At 65.5% G+C, this 17,263-nt stretch overlaps 4 protein-coding genes across 4 annotated transcripts; all 4 read right to left on the bottom strand.

The window, feature by feature from the left end:
* Nucleotides 1-718: 718 nt before the first annotated feature.
* On the bottom strand, nucleotides 719-1,489 carry EMIHUDRAFT_445735 (hypothetical protein). The gene is made up of 2 exons (XM_005766566.1): nucleotides 1,105-1,489; nucleotides 719-1,019 (listed from the first exon to the last, which is right to left on the bottom strand). The coding sequence occupies exons 1-2, from the start codon at nucleotides 1,438-1,440 to the stop codon at nucleotides 753-755; spliced, it is 603 nt and encodes a 200-aa protein (XP_005766623.1). The 5' UTR covers nucleotides 1,441-1,489; the 3' UTR covers nucleotides 719-752.
* A 1,727-nt stretch (nucleotides 1,490-3,216) lies between these two features.
* EMIHUDRAFT_246404 (hypothetical protein) lies at nucleotides 3,217-5,885 on the bottom strand (the record flags this gene model as incomplete). Its single annotated transcript, XM_005766565.1, has 5 exons — nucleotides 3,217-3,480; nucleotides 3,877-4,164; nucleotides 4,378-5,429; nucleotides 5,541-5,609; nucleotides 5,798-5,885. 5 exons carry the CDS (start codon nucleotides 5,883-5,885, stop codon nucleotides 3,217-3,219), a joined length of 1,761 nt encoding a protein of 586 aa, XP_005766622.1.
* A 338-nt stretch (nucleotides 5,886-6,223) lies between these two features.
* EMIHUDRAFT_470646 (hypothetical protein) lies at nucleotides 6,224-12,709 on the bottom strand. Its single transcript, XM_005766564.1, has 10 exons — nucleotides 11,552-12,709; nucleotides 11,195-11,244; nucleotides 11,029-11,088; nucleotides 10,630-10,713; nucleotides 10,432-10,527; nucleotides 10,246-10,326; nucleotides 9,821-10,146; nucleotides 7,843-8,767; nucleotides 7,483-7,749; nucleotides 6,224-7,411 (listed from the first exon to the last, which is right to left on the bottom strand). The coding sequence occupies exons 1-10, from the start codon at nucleotides 12,693-12,695 to the stop codon at nucleotides 6,314-6,316; spliced, it is 4,131 nt and encodes a 1,376-aa protein (XP_005766621.1). The 5' UTR covers nucleotides 12,696-12,709; the 3' UTR covers nucleotides 6,224-6,313.
* A 3,090-nt stretch (nucleotides 12,710-15,799) lies between these two features.
* Nucleotides 15,800-17,263, bottom strand: EMIHUDRAFT_459443 (hypothetical protein; the record flags this gene model as incomplete). Its single annotated transcript, XM_005766563.1, has 3 exons — nucleotides 16,786-17,263; nucleotides 16,123-16,355; nucleotides 15,800-15,909 (listed from the first exon to the last, which is right to left on the bottom strand). Coding segments are annotated over exons 1-3 (810 nt in total), but the record flags the coding sequence as incomplete, so codon positions are not given.

Raw genomic sequence — 17,263 nt, 5'->3', positions numbered from 1 at the left:
GACGGGCGACTCGCCAGTGTGAGATTGGGCCGCACAGCGCGTCCGACCAGAGGTGCCAGCACAAAAAAAGTAAAATAATCATACCCCGCCGGCAGCGCGAGCTGCCGGCCACATTGAGCGGTTCGTCCGCGTCGCGCACTCGTCCCAACCGGGGGCCGCAGACTGGTTCTGCGCGCCAACGGCTGGTGACGCTGTGTTGCCCTTGAGCTAGTCCTTCCCCGGTCGCCTAGCCTCTGCGCTGTCTGGCGAACGCCTGTATGCCATGCACGCGGACCACGCTTGCGTGGATACGTGGCTGGCAGGCAGACCCGTGTGCGGGGTAACCCGCGCACGGGGAAGCTTCACGGGTTCGAGTCGCCAAACATTAAGCAGCGGAGGTGTGCCGAGGGGGACCGGGAGGCGGTAAGCCGTCGTCGCCCGGCGCTGCATGCAGCACCGTGGCGATGGCGCAAAGAGGTTCCTCTTTTACGCGCCCCCCCCCGCAAGGCGCGCGATACACAAAAGATGCAGGGCTGCCAACTGCACTCCAAGTGCTACATACATACATAAGTGCTCCAAGTGCGGGGCTAGGGCTCTCTTGCCCGCAACCCGATACCGATCATCCGGCCCGCTGGGTGCGCTTCTTAGCTCCCCGGCCCTGGATGTGAGGTTGATGACTGCACTCCAAGTGCTCCAAAGTGCCTCCAAGTTGGCAAGGTTTCTATGTGGGTGGTGGTCGGCGACTAGCCGGCGTAGTCGCCTTTTCTTTATTATCAACTCACCCCTTCCTCCAGATGCCTCCCGGCCTGCGCCAGCGCCCGGCCCGCCTGCTCCATCGCCCCGCCCGCGCCCTGCAGGCGCGCCCCCGCCTCAGCGTGCGCGGCCGTCACACCTCCTGCGAGGCCGCCGCCGTGCGCCGCGACGGCGCTACCGGCAGCCGCGAGGTGACCGCCCGCCGCGTCCAAGTTTGGCCCCGCGGCGGCGGCCAGCATGATGCATCCGGTGACTGACGACGCGTCCTCGAGCTCGTCGGCGGCACACTACTGGGCGAGCGGAGCGGGAGGTCAAGAGGATGATCTCGCTGGCGGGGTGGTGGAAGGTTTGCGGTCTCGCGTCGCGGTTTGCCTGCAGCGCGTCGCCGTCATCCAAGAAGCCGTCCACAGCGGCTGCGGCGGTGGAGAGGCAGGCTGCCGCGGCGGCGAGCGGCGCCGTGGCCGACTCCCACTCCCGCGCTACGCACACCTCGTGCGCAAAGAGCTCCAGCTCGCGCGCCGCGTTACCGAGCGCGCAGCCGCAAGCCGAGAGCCGGCCAGGCTCCTCCTCCTGTCGCTGGTTCTCGCCGAGGACGGCGGCGGCGGCGACCATTGAGTCGGAGGCGGAGAGGAGCAGCTCCGTCGCGAGACCGAGCGGCGGCGGCGGGGAGGAGGCGAGCATCAGGCTGAGGCCGGCGCGGAGAAGCATTGTGTGTGCTGCAGCGAGGGAGCCTGCGGCGCGAAGAGCCCCGCGAGCGCGGATTTGGACGAGGTTCCGTCTGACCGACGGGCGGGCGGCAGCTTTGGTTTCTTTTCCTAAAATGCTTTTCCTTCCTTTGGCGGGGGTGGGCGGGTGCACGGAGCTAACGCCCCCCACAGCAAATCGGTTTTTGCCCTTAAATAGTGCGATTTCCCACCGATACCAAGCGAAAAATCGTTCACCAAAAATCGCACTATTCTCGACGCGCGTCGAGATCCAAAACTCGACGCAGCCAACTCCCAAGCCAAATCTGGCCGGGAGCCCGATTCCTACCAACCGTCGGCTTTCGACAGAGGCCTCGACCGCCCCTCGCGGCAAGCTCTCGAGCAGCTCGAGAAGCTCGCCCGCCGCCACCGCCGCGTCGAACTGCGTCCTCATGCCGAGCGCGCCGCATACCCTGCGGACCGCCTCTTGCTGCACCTCGTCTGCTGTGAGAGAGAGTAATTTGTTTAAATTCTTTCTTCACACCTGTGTTAGTGCCAGTGCGCGCCAGTCCCGTGCCCAGTGTTGTGCGAGGGAGTTTTGTTGTAAAATTCTTTCTTCAGTTTTGTTGTAAGATTCTTTCTCGGTTGTTCAAATTCTTTCTTCAAAACGTGCGTCCCGCGGCCTCGATGAGCTGCTGCGCCTCGTCCGCGGACAACACGTTTGCCACCGAGTAGATCTTCATCTTAGGGCACAGGTCCGTGACAACCAGCTCGGCCATTTCGATCAAAATGGCGCTTGCACGCCCGCGGGCTCACAGCGGTGCCTACACTGGCAGAGTAGACTCGTCCTGTGGGTCAAAACGGACCGCGGACCTTGAATTTCGGCGGACGCCGAAATTCATCACACCCACAGGACGCCGAATACAAGACAATGCTACGCGCGGTCTTCCGCGGGGGGAGCTGCGTCGACGGGTGCGGGACCGCGGCGCAGCCAGTGCCGCGGCGAGGCCTCCGGCTGTTTGCGGCGGGCGGTTTGCTGCTCGCTGCGATGGCGAAAAACTCGTCTCGCCACACGCCAAGGGCTTATGCTCTGGCGAGACGTGAGGCGCATGCGCCCAGGAGGGGAGGGGGCATGTGTAACGACACTGCTAGAGATGCCTTTCGGGGCCCAGAGATAAAACTTCTGTGATGCCATGCGTGACCTAGTAGTGTCCCCAGCTATGGGCGTGTCCACGTTGGAGCCAGGTGTGGTGTGGGCGCGAGAATAGCTCCGCCGTTCATGGAGGCAACCGATGCGAGTCGACTGGTGTGTGTCGTCGTGGTTTCGTATCAAGAATACTCACTCACAGGAAGGGAGTGTACTCAGGCAGTCAGGGACGGATGAGTCAGAAATACTAAGAGCACCTAAAGGAGCAAGGCATAGCTGTGAAGTGGTTTCCACTGACAGACCCCCTCGTGCCTTGGCCTGAAGGTGCCCATCCGATACTCGGGGAAGCGACAGGTCATAGTGCAAACAAAGGAGAGATGCACTTGCTCGCGTTATCAGTTCTGTAAGTACGGTCTGTAGGCTCCTTGGAGGCGGAGCAAGCCTCGGCATGTTACATGAAGCGCCCTTGCCAAAGGAACGCAACACTGGGAGTGAGGAGCACGCCCAGCCCTCGTCTCTTGTGACATTGCCAGGGACCCAAAATTTAAGAACGGCTCGAAGTCGAAATCCCTATCGTTGGACAGGGGTACAACGAAATTGAGCGGCTGGGAATCTGGATGCCAAAGGTACAGCAATCAATGCAGCGGAAAGAGATTACATCTTTTTCCAGAGCGTCCCGTTGACACGCTGTCGTGTCGCGTGCTTCGCACGCGGGTTGACCATTGCGGCATCGCCGAGTTCTTCGTGCGGCTTGCCGTTTGGCGCCTTCTTGCCCGCCTCCACCGCCTGGCAGGCAACATCGAGCGGGAGGCCGAGGCGGCGCTGAACTGTAATGCGCATCGCCCACGTCTCCATCTTCATATCATCCCGCATGGGGATCGCATTCAGGAAGGCGCCAGCCCCCTCTCCTGGTTTTACCTGCGAAAAAAGAATTTCACAAAGCAAGCACTGATGAATGAGAATGTCTTCCCATCCCTCCCTTGGGATTTCTGTTTTCTTTCTTTCTTTGACCTCGGAGACCGCTCAAGTCAAAACGTCAGAGAACGTGTGTGCACTGGTTGCGCTCGGGTCCGGGAAGGCGTCCACCACCTCGACGCCCCTCGTCACCGGCGCTGGTGATCGCGGGGCGCCGCCGCCGCCGCCGAGCTGCGAGGCAGGAGCGCCGCCGCCCGAGTCACGGCCCGCCGACCAGTCGTCGGTGATGTCAGAGAGTGCGGCCTCCACCGCCGCGCGCCGCATTCGCAGCAGCTGCGCGTCGCCGCCGCTCGAGCTGCCACCGTCGCTTAGGATTGGCGCGCATCGTTCCGAGAGGACGAGGGCGAGCGCGGAGATGAGCGCAGCTGCGGCGAGGTAGTACCCCGCGCCGGCGGCGCCGACAGACGTCGCGGTGAGCGCTGTGTTGATCAGCGGCGTCGTGCCGCCGAGGAGGGCCGCGCCCACGTTGTACGCGACGCCGAGAGAGGAGTAGCGCGATCCCGTCTGCTTGAGCGAGAGCACAAACCACGCTTGCAGTGGGCCGACGTGGCAGCCGTGGGCAATGACGCCGAGGCAGAGGATCGGGATGAAGACTTCAGGCGGGTAGTACCCAACGCAGAGGAGCTCCTCATCCTCGCCGCCGCTAACGCCGGCGCCACCGCCGCCGCCGCCGCCGCTGCTGCTGTTGCCACTGTTGCTGAGATTGCTACGGCTGCTTCCGAGGACGGCAAGGCTGCGGCTGATGCCGCTGCTGCCGCCGCCGCCGCTGCTGTTGTTGCTGCTGCTGATGCTGCTGCTGCTGATGTTGATTCCCGTCAGGTTGTTCGCCGCCAACGTCACTGCGCTGTCTACGCTCTGGCACTCGGCATTGAGCGCAATGAAGAGGAAGGGCGCGATGACGGCCACCGCGAGAGCGCCAAGCACGGAGACGAGAGGGATGCCGTGGAGCGCCAAGCACGGCCGGCCGCTCCCGCTGCAACGCGTGCAGCAGCGTGTTGGCGGCGTCCTGTCTGCGAGCATGCCGCCTCCGACGACGACACACGCCCAGAGCAGCATCACCGCCACGTTGAGAGCGAAGGCCGCGTCGAAGAGGCGCGTGTGCCGCAGCCATGATGGAATGAAGACAAAGAAGCCGTAGAAGCCGACCATGCCGAGCGGCGATGCGCAGACGATGCGCAGCACCGAGCGCCAGGAGCTGCGCATCGTCTTTGCGAGCGGCAGCGACGCGAGCCACGCGCAACAGCCAACGCGGCGTGGCGTGCTCGCCGCGGCGGCCGCCTTGGCTTCGAGGAACGGCGCCGTCGGCTTGAAGTTCCGCCTGAGGAAGCAGGCCACGACCGCAATCCCCGCGCCCAAGACAAACGGCACGCGCCAGCCCCATTCGCGCACGGCCGTGTCGCCGAGTATCCAGTGAAGGATGGCCGCAACGAGGCTCGCGAGCAGGGAGCCGACGCCAGTCGCTTGGCAAAGGGCGCCCATCATCGCGCGATGGCGCGGGCCCGCCGACTCGACCGCGTAGACGAGTGCGCCCGGCAGCTCGCCGCCCGCAGCGAGGCCCTGCAGCATCCGCATGAGCGCGAGGAGCAGCGGCGACGCGATGCCGATCTCGGTGTACGTGGGCAGCAAGCCGATGACGAGCGTCGGCGTCGCCATGAGCATGATGGTGAAGAGCAGCGCGACCTCGCGCCCGAGCGTGTCGCCAATGTGCCCGAAGAAGATGCCGCCGAGCGGCCGGATGAAGAAGGCGCCCGCGAAGATTGAATAGGTCTTGATGAGCGCGGTCGTCGGGCTGTCCTCGGGTGGGAAGAACGCGTTGCCAATGTCGGACGCGAATATTCCATACACTGCAAAATCGTACCACTCGAGGAAATTGCCCGCCGCGGCGACGAGCACTTGGCGGAAGAGCGCAGGGTCTAAATTGCTGCTTCCACTGCTTCCGCTGCTTCCGCTGCCGCCGCTGCTGCCGACGCCAACACCGACGCCCGCGCTTCTGCTGCTGCCACCTCGCACAACCGTTGTGGTCGGCATCAGTGTGTAGGGCGTGGAGTTAAATTCGGAGGACGACGTCGTGGCTGTGAACACGCGCTGCGACGTGCGCTGCGCGGGCGGGAGGCATTCCAAAAAGAATTCTTCAGATTCAAGCCTCTCTCACAGCACACTGGCACGACAAGGGCGCAGACTGGCGCGGACTGGCACACACACAGGCTCACCACCGGAGCCGCCTAAGCGACTCCGTTAAGAACGGCAATGCACTCCGCACCATGCACAATGCCGCTCTCCCCGCACGCTAGCTCGTTCACCGTCTGCCACGCCACGGCGGTGTGGAGGACGACAGACAAGCGCTGCATCTGCAGCCCGTGCCAGTTCTTGGTGGTCCATGTGAAAAAAGAATCTCGCACACGCACCCTCGCACAACACTGGGCACGGGACTGGCGCGCACTGGCACTAACACAGGTAACACAGTTAGTGCGAACCGCGAAAACGCAACGCGGATGGGCAATCTGCATCGGCAGGGAATGGCATCTGATTCGATTTTCCTGCTAACGTTGCAAAAGAATTTTGCAACACAAATGACGTCGCGGGCCACCTCGCCAACGCGTACTGACGTAGGAAGGTAGGTTGAGCCACTGACTGCGCACTGGCGGTGGCGCCATCTATCTCCATCCATCCATGGAGTTTGGAGCTTGATTGACAAAAAAGAATTTAGAATGCAAAAAACTCGCGGCACAAGCACGGGAGTCGGGGCTGGCGCACTTACAGTGGGGTATGTATCCGCTCAGACGATCTGGCGGGCCTGCGTCGCTGACGCTTCCACAAGGTCGTCGCCATTCGACGGCTTCGTCTTTGTCAAGGAGCCGCGGATCGTTAGAGCGAGGGCGGTGACGCGATGCACGCGCGACTGGGCTGTCTGCTTGGTCGCGCCGAGCGCCTTTGCGAGCAGGGCGAGCGACACCTGTCGGTGCGGGCCCGCGTGGCAGCCGATGGCGAGGTCGTGGTACAGCCCATTGGCAATAAGGTCGCGCGGCGTTACCTCGAAAAAGTGCCCAAAGATGCAGCCGTTGCGGACGGCGTCATTCTCGTGCGCCATTACGATCGGCAGCTTGGCGCGGCGCGCGGCGCGCACCTGCTCTGCGAGCGCCTCGGCGCCATCGCCGGCCCACGTCAACCTGTTCAGGTAGAGCAGCATGTGCGTCGCCTCGCCGCCGCCTTCTCTTCTCGCGCGTCGAGATAGCGAAGGGAGGAGCGAGGAGAGGCGCGAGGAGCGCGAGGAGCGAGGCAGCGCGGATAGGCGCGAGGGCGCTGCGTCGGTGATCGAGATGCCGCCAGCCACGGCCGCCGCGACCGAATTGGCGAGCTCTCGCGCCCCGGCGTTCAACGTCGAGGCCCAGAGAATCACCGGCTTGGGGAAGGCGAGGCCGTCGGCTCGGATCTCGCCCGGGATGCACAGGGGCAGCTCGTCCTCGCCCGCGTACTTTGGCGTCTTCAGCAGTAGCGCCTCGGCGATGACCTTGAGCGAGACGTGCTGGAAGGCCTCGATCCGATGCCACACCGCCATCGGCCAGCCGGCCTCAAAGATGGCGGCCTGCAGCTCCTCGGGGCACTCGGACCGCAGCTCGGCGAGCGTGCCTCCGCCCTTGTCCGGGTCTGCCTCGTGGACGAGCACGAGCGGCTTGCCCATCTCCAGCGCGGCGCGGACCTCTCGCAGGCAGTTCGTCGAGCGCAGGTAGCCCCGCGACAGGAAGCAGAGCACCACCTGCGAGCGACGAATGTACGCCTCCAGCTCTCCGATGTTTTTGAGGTCGTCGATGTCGAGGAAGATCTCGCAGCCGGGCAGGAGCTGCTGGAGCTCGTTCTTGATGACGGCGACGGCGTCCTACACACAAGGAAAGGCAGGTGAGGTGCCTTCACCACACACGCAAAGCGGTGGGGCAAGAGGCGGCAAACCTGCCCCGTGCTCCAGACGTGGCTGAGGAAGAGGTGCCACTCCTGGCCGTCGGCGAGGGTGATGCCGTCGCGCATCGGCTCGCGCTTCGACGAGACGAGCCGCATGGTCTTCACCCTCGCGGCGCTGACCGCCGATATGAGGATGACGGCTAGCGAGACGGCGAGCATGACTGCGGTGAGGGCGACGGCAAAGGTGGTGGCGCCGCGCGAGGTCTTGTAGCCAACGAGTTCGTAGCACATGTCTTCGTGCACGGTGCTGTCGCAGAGCTGCGGTGGCGGGGGGCGGGTGGTGTGAGGTTGCGGAAGTCAAGAGGGAGCGTGGGGGAGCGCGAGGGAGCGCGAGGAATTGCCATCGCGGACCTGGATGACCACTCCCGACGCGAAGCAGCAGGTAAGCAGCAAGTTGGCGATGCACGCGAGGCAGAGGTCGTCGAAGCGCCGGTAGGGGCGGGCGAGCGCGAGAATGGTGAGAAACATGGCCGAGACGATGGCGGCGACCACGGTGCGCAGCAACTTCCTCGCGCCGTACTCGTGGTCGATGAAGAGCACCATCGAGGTGAGGAAGATCTTGCGGAACAGGTCGAACACCTCCCAGAAGAGGAAGCGGGCAGAGTAGTCCCGCCAGAGGAAGCTCGTCGCACGAGAGAGCGGCGTTGCGCGCTGCGCAGCCACGGGCTTGCGGACGCGGAGCAGCAGCGCCAGGAAGCCGAGCGGCACGAGGACGGGCCAGAGAGCGAAGTAGGCCCAAAAGTACGGCGCGAGTCCCCTCACAGTCTCGTCTTCCCACGTCGGGCCGGCATCGCACGTGAGCGCCAGGTCGGCAAGCAGGTAGCTGATGCGCTGGCCTGTCGCGTCGTCGTAGCGAAAGGACTCGCACAGCCTCGCACTGAAGATGGAGCGCGAGACGGAGGGCAGCGCGAGGTAGAAGATGAAGATCGCCCAGTAAAGGAGGCGGCCGAGCAGCTGGCGGTCGAAAGCCTGCTTCTGCTTGACATTGAGGACCGCCGCCACCGCCACAATGGCGAGCGACACGAAGGCGACGGCGAGGTACGGCCAGGTGCCCGCGACGAGCAGCCGCGTGCTCATGGCTCCGATGCAGGGGCCGGGGATGGCAACGTCAAACAGGTCCAGGCTGAACAGCTTGAGCACGTCGAGCCAGCGCGTAAAGCGCCCGTGGAGGCGGACGCCGTAGACGAGGCCGAGGGCGCTGCTCACCTGGTAGAAGCTGACGAAGACCTTGAACTTGGGCTGCAGGCCGACCGCGGACTCGATGCGGGTGGCCCGCCTCCGGAGGCGGCGGGAGAAGGGGAGGTGGCGGAGCCGAGCGTAGCTGGCAGCGAGCGCTGCGATGACGATGGCAAAGATGGCAAGAACGCCGGCGGAGCGAGCCGTCGAGGGGCAGGCGACGCAGCGCCCCTCGGCTGAGCTGAAGTAGTCCGAGTCCGCGACGCAGACCTCGCAGAGCGGGCCGGTGTGGCCGGCGGTGCAGTAGGGGTCGTCATCTCCGTCGGTGAGGCGGCGGCCGTGGGAGGGCTGGCCGGAGCCACCAGCACATGTCTCTGAGTCACAGCGGTGGAGCTCCGAGGTGGCGTTGGAGGCGCGCCAGTAGCCGGCGCCCACGCCGAGGGACGCGAGAGCGGTGCCGGCGCTGCAGTTGGCGTTGGGCGGGCACGGCCTGCAGTGCTCGGTCGGGTTCTCAAAGATGTCGTCTGGATCGGCGCTCGAGTCCTTCAAGTAGAAGCCCTCCTTGCAGATGGAGCAGGTGACGTCGCCGCTCTTGGAGCTGAGGGGGTGGGGGCAGAGAGTGCACTGCGAGAGGCCCCCGCTCGCCGCGTAGCTGCCCGCCTCGCACTCCTCACACGCGGTGGTGGAGGCTGCGTAATTGCCTTTGGGGCACGGCTTGCACGCGGACATGTTGGCCGAGGGGGCGATGCTACCCGGAGCGCACGGCGCGCACGTGTCGCTGCTTTCCGCACCCTGTGTTGCGCTCGCGGTGCCGGCGGGACAGAGCTCGCACGCGGCGCTCGAGCTGGAACCGTTGGCCGGGTTGAAGCTGCCCGCGGGACAGGGCTCCCAGACCATGCGTGTGGCGGCGCCAGCCTCCTCGCAGTAGCCTCCGCGCGGGCAAGGGTCGCAGGCGGAGAGGCCGACGTCGGGAGAGAAGGAGCCGGCGGGGCAGATGAGGCATTGCGCTTGGGCTGAGAGGGGCTGGTGCTGGCCGGGGGCGCAACGGAGGCAAAATTCCTGGCTGGGCGCCCCGATGACTGGCGAGTGTCGACCGGGAGGGCAGGGCTGAGGGTCGGCGGTACCCTTTTCGCAATAGTGGCCCCTGGTGCACTGGCCGCTGCAAGAGGAAGTGGTGAGGCCGCTCGTGTTCCCAAAGTAGCCAGCGGGGCAAAGGTAGCACTCGGGAGCGTTGACGTCGCCCTTCAAGGCGCCCTCGGTCGGCATCCAGCTGCCCAAGCGGCAGTCCCAGTCTATCGGCGAGTCGGTCTGGATCGTGACACCGTCGTTGCCGGTGAAGGAGGCGTCGCTGATGGAAGAGCGTTGAGTGAGGACTGACAGGTACAGCACCGAGCCTGACCTAGCCGCTCCGTTGTTGATGAAGTCGACACCCGCGATGGAGAGGGACTCGCTCTTATCCGCGTAGACGACGCCGCCCCACTGCGGGTGCGAGGAGAGCGGGGTGGCAGCCGCTCTCTCCATCTCTCGCCCCGCTGCCGTGCTGTGCTGCAGGGCGGCCACTGGCTCTATGCGGCGCACCTGGCCAGCCGAGCAGCCGCTCACGGTGGAGTCCAGTATCGAGACCGCCCCGCTGCCATGCGCCCAGACGACGCCGCCGTTCTGCGGTTGCGAGGAGAGAGCGGGGTGAGGCAGCCGCTCTCTCCATCTCTCGCCCCGCTGCTGTGTGGCGCTGCAGGAAAGTGCGGCTAGCTCTAAGCGGCGCACCCCTTCCTGGCTTAGGCCAGTAGCCGAGCAGCCCGACATGTTCGAGCTGCTTATCGAGACCGCACCGCTGTTCCACGCGTAGACGACGCCGCCGTACTGCGGTTGCGAGGAGAGAGCGCGGTGAGGCAGCCGTCGCTCTGTCCATCTCTCGCCCCGCTGTCGTGCGGCGCTGCAGGCTGCTAGCTCTACGCGGCGCACATTGCCAGCAGAGCAGCCCGACACGTTCGAGCTGGTTATCGAGACCGCACCGCTGTTCCGATACGCGTAGACGACGACGCCGTTCTGCGGTTGCGAGGAGAGAGCGGGGTGAGGCAGCCGTGGCCCTCTCTACTTCTCACCCCGCTGCCGTGCGGCGCTGCAGGGAGGGCGGCTAGCTCTACGCGGCGCACGAAGTAAGCATAGCAGCCAGTCACGGTGGAGCCACTTATCGAGACCGCACCGCTGTTCCTCGCGAAGACGACGCCGCCGTGCTGCGGTTGCGAGGAGAGAGCGCGGTGAGGCAGCCGTCGCTCTGTCCATCTCTCGCCACGCTGTCGTGCGGCGCTGCAGGGGTGCGGCTAGCTCTACGCGGCGCACAAAAGCAGAGCAGCCTCTGACCGTCGAGCCGATTATCGAGACCGCACCGCTGTTATACGCGTAGACGACGCCGCCCCCGGCCTGCGGTTGCGAGGAGAGAAGCAGGGTGAGGCAGCCGTGGCCCGCTCTCGCCGGCCCCGCTTTGTGCGGCGCTGCAGGGGGGTGCGGCTAGCTCTACGCGGCGCACCTCGTCAGCCGAGCAGTCCCGCACGGTCGACTCGATGATCTCGACGTCGCCTGCGCCCCACGCGTACACAACGCTGCCGTGGCCCGCCGTCCTCCCGTTGACGAGGGTCAGCCCCCGCAGGGTGAGGCTGCAGTGGCCCGTGAGGGAAAAGAGCCCGGTCTCTCCCTGGCCGTCGAGCGTCGCGCCCTCGCCGCTGCTCGCGACCGTCACCTTGATGTTGGATTCGCAGCTGATCTGGCTGCCCAGCTCGAAGTGCGCACTGGGCGGCAGGAAAATTGAGATGTTGGAAACAGCCCCCTCGATCAGGGAGCGGAGATCGTTCTCGGTTGCCGCGGCGACATGGAAGCCGGGGAAGACCGGCGGAGCAGGCGGTGACAGCGGCGGCAGCGGTGACAGCGGCGGAGCGAGAGGCGGTGATGGCGGTGATGGCGGTGATGACGGTGGTGGCGGTGGCGGCGGTGAAGGCGGCGGGTCGCCCAGCAGATCTGACGGCAGAGGGAGGATAGGCATCAGAGAGGAGAAAGAAGGGGAGCGAGAGGGACCAGGGGCGCGCCTTCCAGCCCGAACGGACGTGGATGCCATCCGATTCCCACTCGATGACGCCGCCCTCCGCCACCGCGCCATCCGGCCCCGACTTGCCGCAGTACTTTACGCCGTTGACGGTAAGATAGTCGTAGCGGCAATTGTTGCCCTCCACATCAAAGGCGACCATCTCCAGCTCGACCGGCGGCACGCCGCTAATGGTGCACTTCTCGTTGCTGCCGTAGCTGTTCGGGTAGTTTGGCGAAGCGGCGCACGAGCCGCCGTCGGTGAGCGAGCACGGGCTGCTGACGTTGACGGTCTGGAGCGGTGCCGCTGGTGTGCCGCATACGTCCTGCAGGAAGATGAGCACAATGCCAACTCGGAGAGCACGCGCGCTGGAGAGCAAGGGTACGGAGATCGCTGCGTGGCTGCATCCATCCACCCTCTTCTTCCTCACCTGCTGCCCACGCAGCAGCAGCCCACTGCACGCCGCGAGCAGCGCCAGTACGGCCGCACAAGGGTGAAGAACGAGCAGCTCCTCGATCTCTGAATGGGCCGCGATTGTGAAGCTCTCCTCGGGTGAGGGGCCGCTGATCTTGGTTGCGCGGGAAGGCTCGTCAAAGGAGGTGAACTCGGCGTCGGCCGCGGCGCCGATGTGCTTGAGGGTCGTCGGGCCGGCGGTGCATGAGGCGGCGCCGGTGGGCTTGGAGAACTTGGTGGGAAAGGAGAAGTTTTGATGGAAGGTGGCGTCCGGCCAGGCACCGAACAGCGCCGCGCCCTCCCAGGTGAGGTCGTCGACGAGCTCCGCGGCCTTGTTGGGTTCGCACGAGGCGGACGCCGCGAGGGCGAGCGCCGGCGCGTCGGTCGGGCGCTTGACGCAGAAGTCGGTGCGGTTGTGCGTGACGATGAGTGCCTCCCCGTCCCACGTAGGCGGGCGAGTGGCGGCTGAGGGCGTCGCGAGAAAAGCGAGGACGAGCATGCCGGCGATCAGCAATGCCGGCGGAGAGAATCAAAACCACTTGGCGGCCCCTATCATTTTTTTTCGCTCGCAACGGCCATGTTTGTTTCTCTTGGCACCTGGGAGTGCTGGGGGGGGCGATAGGGAGAATGTGGCCCTGAGTTATGTGTACGCCAACTCAGGGTGTGTGGCAGCCAGCTGGTTGTGTGTCTTGTGAGCCTGTTTGTGTCTTTGTGTCGCTCGTGCGTGTCGTCATCATCTGTCTCGCGTCCACCCATACCGCGTTGGTGTCCAGTCCGAGCCTGACTGTTGTTCATCTTTCTACATACATACATACGGCCATGGCCTCTGGCGCAGCGATAGTACTGCGCACTGCTGGGCCTCGCCCAGATTGAAGGGAAGGCACTGGCGCTTCTCGCCAGCCAGACTGACTCGGCCACTGGCGAGCGGGCCGACTGCACGCCCCGATCCCACCACCCGTCGGGTGCCGCCTGTGCTACCTTGTTGATCGCCGTCCCCGTCTGCGCTCGTGCTACTCTGAGGAACCATCTGGCCTGCTCCCTATTCCCCAGGCAGGCGCCGCTAAGCACGTGCGCCATTGTCGCTCTAGGCGGGTTCTCATCTTCCTCGGTCCAATGCTGCGCGGCTTTCCGCACGATCGGACACCGCGGGTCCCGCTTTAGCGCTGCCCTCCTCGCCGCGTCCCTCGCGGCCTTACAGACGAGGCAGCCCCTGAGTTCGCTCCTTGTGGCGGCGCCCGGGGTCTCTCTCCCCGCCTCTCCCCGCATAATCCTCTCGTGGTGCGTTCCGTGTGGCACCCCCGCCTGCCGACGCACCCGCGCTCTCCCATGACGGTCTTTGTCACCACGTTATGATCATCCACATCGGCGAATTCAATCTCGCGCTCGCCGTGTTGATCCTTGATCCGCTGGCGCTTGTCCCATTTGTGTCTCGTCGTTCCCCTGACCACATCGCTCCACAGCGGCCCCGTCACCCCTGCCGTGTGCGATCCCGCCGTGAGTCCCTCGCCGAGCCGTCCTCGCACCCACTCGTTCGTGTGGCCGCGTGTGGCGTATTAGGTCCTCCGGTCCAGTACCTCCCGCCCCCCCTCTCTGTCTGCCGTCCTCCGGCGGTCCGTGTACAGGCACGGGCGTGTCCTTACTGCTTCACGGATGACGGCGGTGGCATCCTCAATCTCGCTGGCCCCCATGTATGCCGTCGCCGCGGCGTCGGCGTCGGCGTTGCCCTCGACGGGTCTCCCGAATCGGGCCGGCCCTTCGTACACAACTGGTCGAGGCAAGAACCTATCCCCCACCCACTTGTTTGGCATGTCTCGACGGTGAGGGAGTGCGGTGAGGCGGAGCAGTCGCGCAGGGCGAGACGAGGGAGGGAGCAGGACGTTGCGGAGATCAGCAGGAGGATGTACGAAGAGATTAGGAGCAGCAGGGACCCGAGGGACCATGTGGAAGACGGCTAGTGCTAGTCCCCCATCGGGAGGACGACCCCGGCTAGTCGCGCCGACCACACCCACAAAGAACCCTGCACAAAGACCGCAGGGCGGGGACCTGTTCCTTTTTACCCATCTCCTAGTAGAGGTGTCCGTTTTATTTATTTATTTATTGGCATGTCTCTTGTCTGCTGCGCTGGTTGCGGTGTTTTCTCTTTATTTCTGTCGGGAAATTGCAGAAAAGAAGTTTGTTATGGCCGAGGCCGCTACACCTCTCATCTTTTCTCGTGTGGCCTCGCTGGCACACACACCCGCATCCCTCCTTCTCTCCCAATACCGGCGCCGGCGCCGGCGCCGTCGAACCTGAACCTGTCTCCGAGCAGAGCTGCAGCCGCCGCCGACGCGGCTGGGACAGCCGCCCCCTCCCGCCCTTCCTCCTCCTCCCCCTCCTGCTCCCCCCCCTCCTCCTCCGGCCTCTGGCGCACGCGGCGCGTCGCGTGGTCGACGACCTGGAGAGAGAAAAGGGCGAGACACTCGGCCGATGGTTGATGAGCCGAGATCGGCCGAGATCAGCCACGGAGTGAGCCGAGATGAGCCGAGGAGCCGAGATGAGCCGAGAGGAACCGCGGGGAGCCGACAGGAGCCGAGGTCAGCCGAGGTCAGCCGAGGTCAGCCGAGGTCAGCCGGGGAGCCGAGGTTGGCCGAGGTTGGCCGAGGTGAGGAGAATGCCGCATCGCCGAGGATTGTTGAGCCGAGGAGGGCCGAGGAGAGCCGAGGAGAGCGGGGAAGAGGAGAGTCCAAAGTCGCCGATGTGCTAGTCGATGTGCTAGTCGATGTGCTAGCCGATCGCCTAGCCGGGGAGGGCCGAGAGGAGCCGACATGCTAGCCGAGGTGAGCCGAGACTGACTGCCTCGGCAGTGCCGCCGGCGGCCGCCCTCTTCGCGATCCGCGAGACAGCACGCGACCTGGGGTTCGTCAGCCGAGAGTAGTTGATTACCGAACCCGCGCACGGACGCACCCCCCGACAGCGCGGCGAGACCCGTCCTTTGCCATGCGCGGCCCGGCCGGCTGCAGCGCCAGCTCGCGCACCTGAGGCAAGGCGAGGTCAGATCAGGCCGTACCTCACCTCCCGCACCGACCCGACAGCGCACACTCCGGTGGCGAGACGCCGTCCGCGGCGGGCGGGGGCGGGGGCGGCCGCAACATCGCCCGCACCCGCCACCGCTCGCAACTACGCTCGGCGGATCTCGGCGGATCTCCCGCACCAGCCACACAACGAATCTCGGCCAACCTCGGCGAATCCCGGCTCATCTCGCGCACCAGCCAGTGCACGTCGCGGTGCACGAGCACGCGCCGCCTACGCACACCCCGCCATGTGCACAGACGCCGCTCACAACCAGTGCACGCCGCGGTGCAACCGCACTCGGCACCCGCCGCCGCTGCAGCGAGCCGCCGCCGAAGCAGAGGTGTGTGTGACCACGCCGCCGCCGCCGCGCTGTTCGCACTTTCCGTCGCCACTGCAGTCGCCGCCTCCGCCTCCACCTTCGTCCAGGACGTCGTACGCCACGCCGCCGCCGCGCTGTTTGCACTCGCCACCGCCATCTCCGCCTTCGCTTCCGTGCCCACCTCCCTCGCCGTCCCCGCATCTGCACTGCCTGCACTCGTCATCGCCACTTCTGCCTTCGCCTCCGTCCCCGCCTCCTCCGTCCAGCCGAACGTCGTACGCCACGACGCCGCCCGCAATGCCGCCAGCCCCCTTCAGAAGAACGTCGACGGCGCGGACTGTGCCTGTTCACGGCCGGCGGCCGTGAAGAGACGCTGTTCACGGTGGCGACCGCTCGGCGAAGTCTCGGCAAAGTCTCGACGCAATCTCGGCACAATCTCGTGCGGTATCTCCGGCATCTGCAGCCGGTCAGACAGGAGGCTAGACGCAATCTCGGCGAAATCTCAGGCGCAATCTCGGCACAATCTCAGGCGCGATCTCGGCGCAATCTCGTGCGCCTGCCGCCCAGTCAGACAGCAGACCAGACGAGTCCTCAACGGCGCACGAGACACGATCGCCGACGCCGAAGCGGCGCCCGCCGCCGCACGTGGCCTCTCTCGCCGCACCCCGCCGCGGCGCCGCCACCCGCGCCGGCCGGCACGACTCGCTCTCTGAGCAGCGCTCGCTCTCTGAGCAGCGGGCTGCGTCGCACCGTCGCCTCGCGGCCTGCGGCAGGCTCATGCGCGTGAACCTGTTCACAGCATCGCGGGTGTGAACAGACGCCCTCCACGGCTGCCGGCGGCGGAGCAGAGCAAGTCTCGCGGCCGCCGCCACGGATACCTCTAGCCGGGGGCGTGATGTGTGGGCCGGCATCGAAGAGAGAGAGAGGCATCACTTATCAGTCTCGGGTAATCTCGGGTAATCTCGGGTAATCTCGGGTAATCTCGGGTAGTCTCGGGTAGTCTCGGGTAGTCTCAGGCATCAGAAGGAGTTCTGGGTGAGAACAGAGTTCTCTGGGTGAGCTCAGCTGTGAGGCTCCAAGTCGTTTGCTCTCCCTCCCTCCCTGTGCATGACTTGCTAGCGGGGCCCGAGTATTGTACACAAGTACTGCACGAACTAGGTGGTAAGGCATATCGGTTCCCTAGCGCTCGCTTGGTCTTGCGCATCTAAGGAGAGTGAACCAGAGGGCGCCCGCCCGCTGGCCAAAGCAGACCTCGGCGCGGATCAGGTCGTTGCTGTCCTGCGGCACCGACACGAGCCGAGCCGTTGGCGGGTCCGTCAGCACGATATAGGCGAACTTCCGCCGCCCTGAGCCGTCGTCCGGGTCGGGCTCGTGGACAGCGTGCACCACGCCAGCCTCCCACGGCCGCGCACCACCAACGTTGCAGACGACGCGGTCGCGCCGGACAAAGCGGGCCGGCAGCGACGCGCTCACGGCGCCGCGGATGCGGCCGCGGTCGGCGGCGGTCAGCGTCAGCCGGTTGTTTGATGCGAGCGTCTCGAAGAAATTCTGCAGTAGCTCGAGCTTGACAGCGCTCCGATTTGGCCCGCACAGCCTGCCCGCAGGGTCGCACGCGGCCAGCTCGGCCGTGATGGCGTCGTCGAGAGACTCAAGAAGGCGGACCTCGCTCGGCGTCAGCGAGGCCATGGGAGTGGAGC

This window comes from Emiliania huxleyi (assembly GCF_000372725.1).
Source record: "Emiliania huxleyi CCMP1516 unplaced genomic scaffold EMIHUscaffold_508, whole genome shotgun sequence".
Classification (NCBI taxonomy): Eukaryota; Haptophyta; order Isochrysidales; family Noelaerhabdaceae; genus Emiliania; species Emiliania huxleyi.
The sequence above is the reverse complement of the archived record's forward strand: the minus strand, read 5'-3'. Positions and strand labels throughout refer to the sequence as shown.

Coding starts and splice junctions, on each gene's coding strand:
- EMIHUDRAFT_445735 (XM_005766566.1), bottom strand. CDS start 1,440: ATGCTTCTCCGCGCCGGCCTCAGCCTGATGCTCGCCTCCTCCCCGCCG. Junction 1,020..1,104: donor ATGACGGCGACGCGCTGCAG/GCAAACCGCGAC, acceptor CTCGCCCAGTAG/TGTGCCGCCGACGAGCTCGA.
- EMIHUDRAFT_470646 (XM_005766564.1), bottom strand. CDS start 12,695: ATGCTCGTCCTCGCTTTTCTCGCGACGCCCTCAGCCGCCACTCGCCCG. Junction 10,714..11,028: donor TCTCGATAATCGGCTCGACG/GTCAGAGGCTGC, acceptor TCGCAACCGCAG/AACGGCGTCGTCGTCTACGC. Junction 7,750..7,842: donor CGTCGGGAGTGGTCATCCAG/GTCCGCGATGGC, acceptor CCGCCACCGCAG/CTCTGCGACAGCACCGTGCA.